Below are 4,091 nucleotides of genomic sequence, written 5' to 3' on the forward strand. Positions count from 1 at the left end.
TCCAATTTGACTGGATTTTATTGAACTCAGGGAGGGGTGTTTCTTTTTAACTTAGAGGGACAAGATTTGACAACAGCAGGAACGCGAGCATTTCTCTGAGCAGCCCGTGCTGACCAGGACAGTGAATCACACACAGGAAAGGGACAGTCATCTTCTTCAGCCTGTGTCTCGGATTTTGCAGAAGCTCTGCTGTCTGGAACACAGACTGCAAATAAATAAAGTGCATGGAGAGCCTGTCAGGCAGCCAGGGCCCAGTGCGGGCGGGGGTGGGGGGTGCAGCTCGATAAGTACTCAAGACCAAACCCTACTTAAGGCCAATCCTGTCCGAAAAGCAGGGGCAGGACCACAGGCCGAAGAAGTGCAGCCCCTGACCAGTCCCTCAGGGGCCCTGCTGAGACTTCCTGGGCCCCCGGGGCAGGCTGGCATGGGCTGGGGTGCCCCACAGGGCAGGGCTCTCAGGGCAGGGCCCTGAGGCTTCCCCCTCTCTCTGTGAGGAAGAGGATTCCCAGGCCCCAGGCAGCCCCAGCCCGGGAGCGAGTCACCCTGAGGGTGAGACGGGGCCTTGCAAGGGGCACATCTGTGGATCGGCCCTAGGTAGGCCCCACGGGGCTCTCGCACGCTGTCCCATCTGTGGATGGAGTCGGCAGGCCGGCAGGCTCCCAGACGTGGTGCTGGGTGGAGAGGATTGGGGTACAGCAGGTGCCACCGGGACCCGGGACCGCAGAACCCTTGGCACGAGGTGAGAGCCATCACACCCTGTCTGTGGGAAGCTGCAGGGCACACATGGTGGCCTCATTGGGCCTCAGTCCCCGGGGTGAGGCAGGCAGAGCTCTTCGCTCAGGACCCGTCCTCTAGAGGGCGACTAAGGAGGGCAGAAGGGTGACACAGGGCCACTCTGTCCCTGGGGCTGGACAGACTGCTTCGGTTTTCAGTCCCAGGAATTTGGAGCCTGGGGACCGAGAGCAACTGGGGACAGAGTGGCTGGGGGACCGGGGTCTTTCCTGGCCCCCTTGAGGCCATAGCTGGCCATCCCGGTGGGCCAAGGAGCCGCACATCTGGGGCCTCAGGGCCAATCCAAGCCCATCCAGAGGACGTTCTCTGGCCCGATCCCAGACTGGGGGGTGACGAGCCCGGGGACCCATCTCAGGTTTATCCCTTCACCCTCCTGGTTCCAGCCTGTGCCCAGGGGCCCTGCCACCACCCCACCCCCACTCTGCCACCCAAACCGAGAGGCCCGTGCCACCCAGCTGCCGAGGAGCTCTTGGTCCAGCCTGGGGTGGGGTGGCAGGGGAGGCCAGGCTCTGTGGGTGGAGCCCTCCGCTCTGCAAGGCATTCTAGGACTCTCCCCTGTGTCCATCTCAGCTCTGACGGTCTTCCCTGGGGCCTCCCACACCACCCCCAAGAAGAGCCAGTTCCCCACATTCCCTACCCTGGACCTCGTTCTCTCCCCCTACGTCCCCCAGGGGGGCCTTGAACTCCCCTCCCCCACAGAGCCAGATTTTCTCAAAGACGGGGCGCAGATTCAGCCCCACTCCATTGTATCTGTAGGACAAGGACACATCTCTCCCAGTCCCAGAGCCAGCTCTTCCAGTCATCAGGTGGGGAGCGCAGAACGCCCTCAAAGTGTCGTCGCTAGGAGATGCAGCGCTGAGGTGACAGGGTCACGTCCTTCCCCATGCCAGAACGGGACCACCGGCTACCCCAGCAGCCGGTGCCTCTGCCTGGAAGGTCCTTTCTCTCCTCCCGGGCTAGGCCCTTTGCCCAGCAGCTCCCCAGGCAGCACTGGGCCCAGGGGCCGCCTCTGGGCAGGGATTGCAGTCTCTCGACAAGGCCACGGAAGGGGTGGGTCACCACCTACAAACACTGGTTCCTGAAAGACAGAGAGATGGAGACTCCACAGTGGTCCCACAGAGTGTGGGGCGCCTTCCCCCAAGGGCTGCCTCCTCGCAAGCCGCTGCTCCACCCGCTCTCCGCTCCCCAGCCTGCGAGCTGCCCTGGGCTCAAGGAGACCCCCATTTCCCTGGCTCCTCTGGGCGCACAGGGACTGCTGGATGCGGCCTTCAGTGGCACCAGGAGGGCAGACCTAGGGGCAGACCTAGGGGCCGGTGGGAGGGTGGCGGCAGGGATAGGGTCGAGCGGCCTTCCCACTCCTCTGGGTCTCCAAATGGCCAAGTGCCCAGCGCCAGAGGACGCCCCCAGGACGGGAGGGGAGCCCCAGGCACAGAAGGAGCAGGCCCCCAACACAGGGCTAGAGGCAGCTGCCCAGACCCCAGGGGCCTGAGGGTTTAGAAGAGGCACCCACCAGGGCTTTGGCCAAGAACACAACCCCCCTCCCTGTCTGGCTCCCCAAGGGGCTGAAAGGTGGCAACATCTTTTCCTTCTGGAGCCTTCCCCGGCGCCTCCCCCAGCCCATTCCCCTCCATTCCCTGGGGTTCAGGTGGCAGCACCAGGGCCTCTGGGGAGAGCAGGGCGGGATGGGCTGACGCTCCGAGATGCCCTCGCCGCCCCCGCCCCACCCGTCCGGGAATGAGGACCAGAGAGTATGGGGTGCCTGTGGCCTCCCGCCTGGGCAGCTCAGGGGCTGGCTTCCTGGGGTCCCGTCCACAGTGCCCCCTGCCACCGAGACGTCATGGCAAGCGCCGCCGCCAGCCCGCGGGTCCAGCCTCTGGCCTCCTACCTTGTGGATCGGGGCCAGTCAAGTCCCTGCTGCAGAATTTTTCCTTGCGGCTTCCCGGGCTCTGGCCAACGTGAGGCAACAGGTCGGCCGCCCTCGAATCGTTTTTTGGTTTGTTTGGTTTTTTCCCCTCGAGCCCGACAGTAAGGGCCCGTTTGCAGAGTTTCTGTGCAATAGGTCACCGGCCACGCCGCGGGCGGGCGGCCGGTCGTGGCCGGGGCCCGGCCGGGTGGCTGGGCGGCCGGGTGGCCGGCGCCCCCCCGCGGAGGTCTAGGGCCCGCGGGCCCGGGCGGCCCCGCCTCCTGCCCCCGCCGCGTCCCGCCGGCCGTCCTCCATGCCGGCGCCCCTGCCCGGCGCGGCCCGGTGCGCGGGACCCTCCGGCGGGGGCTGCGGCGGCGCCCGCTCACTCGATCCGCACCTGCAGGCGGACGTTGAGCATCACCGAGGCCACCACGTAGAAGTAGGGGAAGTTCATGCGCAGCCGCCAGGCCAGGTCGAAGAAGGTGATCAGCGTGCGCGTCAGCCCCTTGCAGAAGGCGCCGTACGAGCCGCGGGCCGCCGCCGAGCGCGACAGCCGCACCGCCAGGCCCGACAGGGCCGCCGCCGCCGCCGCCGCCGACAGAGCCGCCGACGCCGCCATGGGTCCCGGCCGGCGCAGGCCCCGCCGACCCAGGGGAGAGCGTGCGGCCGGACAGGTGGACGCGAGGCCTGAGGCGCCCCGCCGGCCGCCGGTGCCCTCCCGCCCCGCCCCGCCCCCGTCACTCCTTCCCTGGCTGGGTCCGGGATGCAGCCTCCGCGGCCGCCTCCACGCCTCCGCCGCCGCCCCTCCGGAGCAGCCTAGGGCGAGCCCCGCCCCTCGCCGGCTGCCGGGGCGGCCGCCGCCAGCGTAACCCCGCCCCTCGTGTGGCCACGCCCCCTCCCGGGCTCTGCGGAGCGGCCGCCGCCGGCCCGGGACCGCCCACAGGACCTCCCCGCCAGCGAGCCCCGCCTCCTCCTGGGCGCCCAAGGGCAGAGCTCGAGGGCAGGAAGGGGTTGGAAGGTGGTATCCCCGGGGATCGCTTTTGGGGCGTGTCCTTGAGCGGACCCGGGGCTGGGGGGGACGGAGTGTTTGGACCACCATGCTCTTAAGGTGCAGATGGCTTACTGGGAAGGCCCCGCATGTTTACTGTATCCCCCTTCCCCGCTGTCTCTGCACAAAACCCGGCCAGGCAACCCATTGTACCTTTCTTTAATCCGCGTTTCTCTGCTAATTCAGCGGCACTGAAGTTTCACCAAAGCATGGGCGCGTTTTTTTCTTTTTCGTGTATTTGCTAGTCATGTGTATTTCTTTTTTGGTGAATTGACTCGTTACCCTCATTGTCTTTACCTTTCACCCCACAGTGATTTCTAAATACTCCTCTTAAGTGTATGTTTGCCC

The 4,091-nt window shown here is 66.4% G+C and overlaps 1 protein-coding gene across 2 annotated transcripts; it reads right to left on the reverse strand.

The window, feature by feature from the left end:
- Window positions 1-3,503, reverse strand: LOC132007356 (small integral membrane protein 10-like protein 2A). 2 transcript variants are annotated; one of them, XM_059385504.1, is made up of 2 exons: window positions 3,093-3,503; window positions 1-1,870 (listed from the first exon to the last, which is right to left on the reverse strand). In XM_059385504.1, exons 1-2 carry the CDS (start codon window positions 3,312-3,314, stop codon window positions 1,697-1,699), a joined length of 396 nt encoding a protein of 131 aa, XP_059241487.1. In that variant the 5' UTR covers window positions 3,315-3,503; the 3' UTR covers window positions 1-1,696. The 2 variants fall into 2 exon arrangements, with proteins under 2 accessions (XP_059241487.1, XP_059241488.1); XM_059385505.1 differs by having other exon boundaries at window positions 2,678-3,501.
- Between the last annotated feature and the right edge of the window lie 588 nt (window positions 3,504-4,091).

Source organism: Mustela nigripes, chromosome X (genome assembly GCF_022355385.1).
Source record: "Mustela nigripes isolate SB6536 chromosome X, MUSNIG.SB6536, whole genome shotgun sequence".
Taxonomy (NCBI): domain Eukaryota; kingdom Metazoa; phylum Chordata; class Mammalia; order Carnivora; family Mustelidae; genus Mustela; species Mustela nigripes.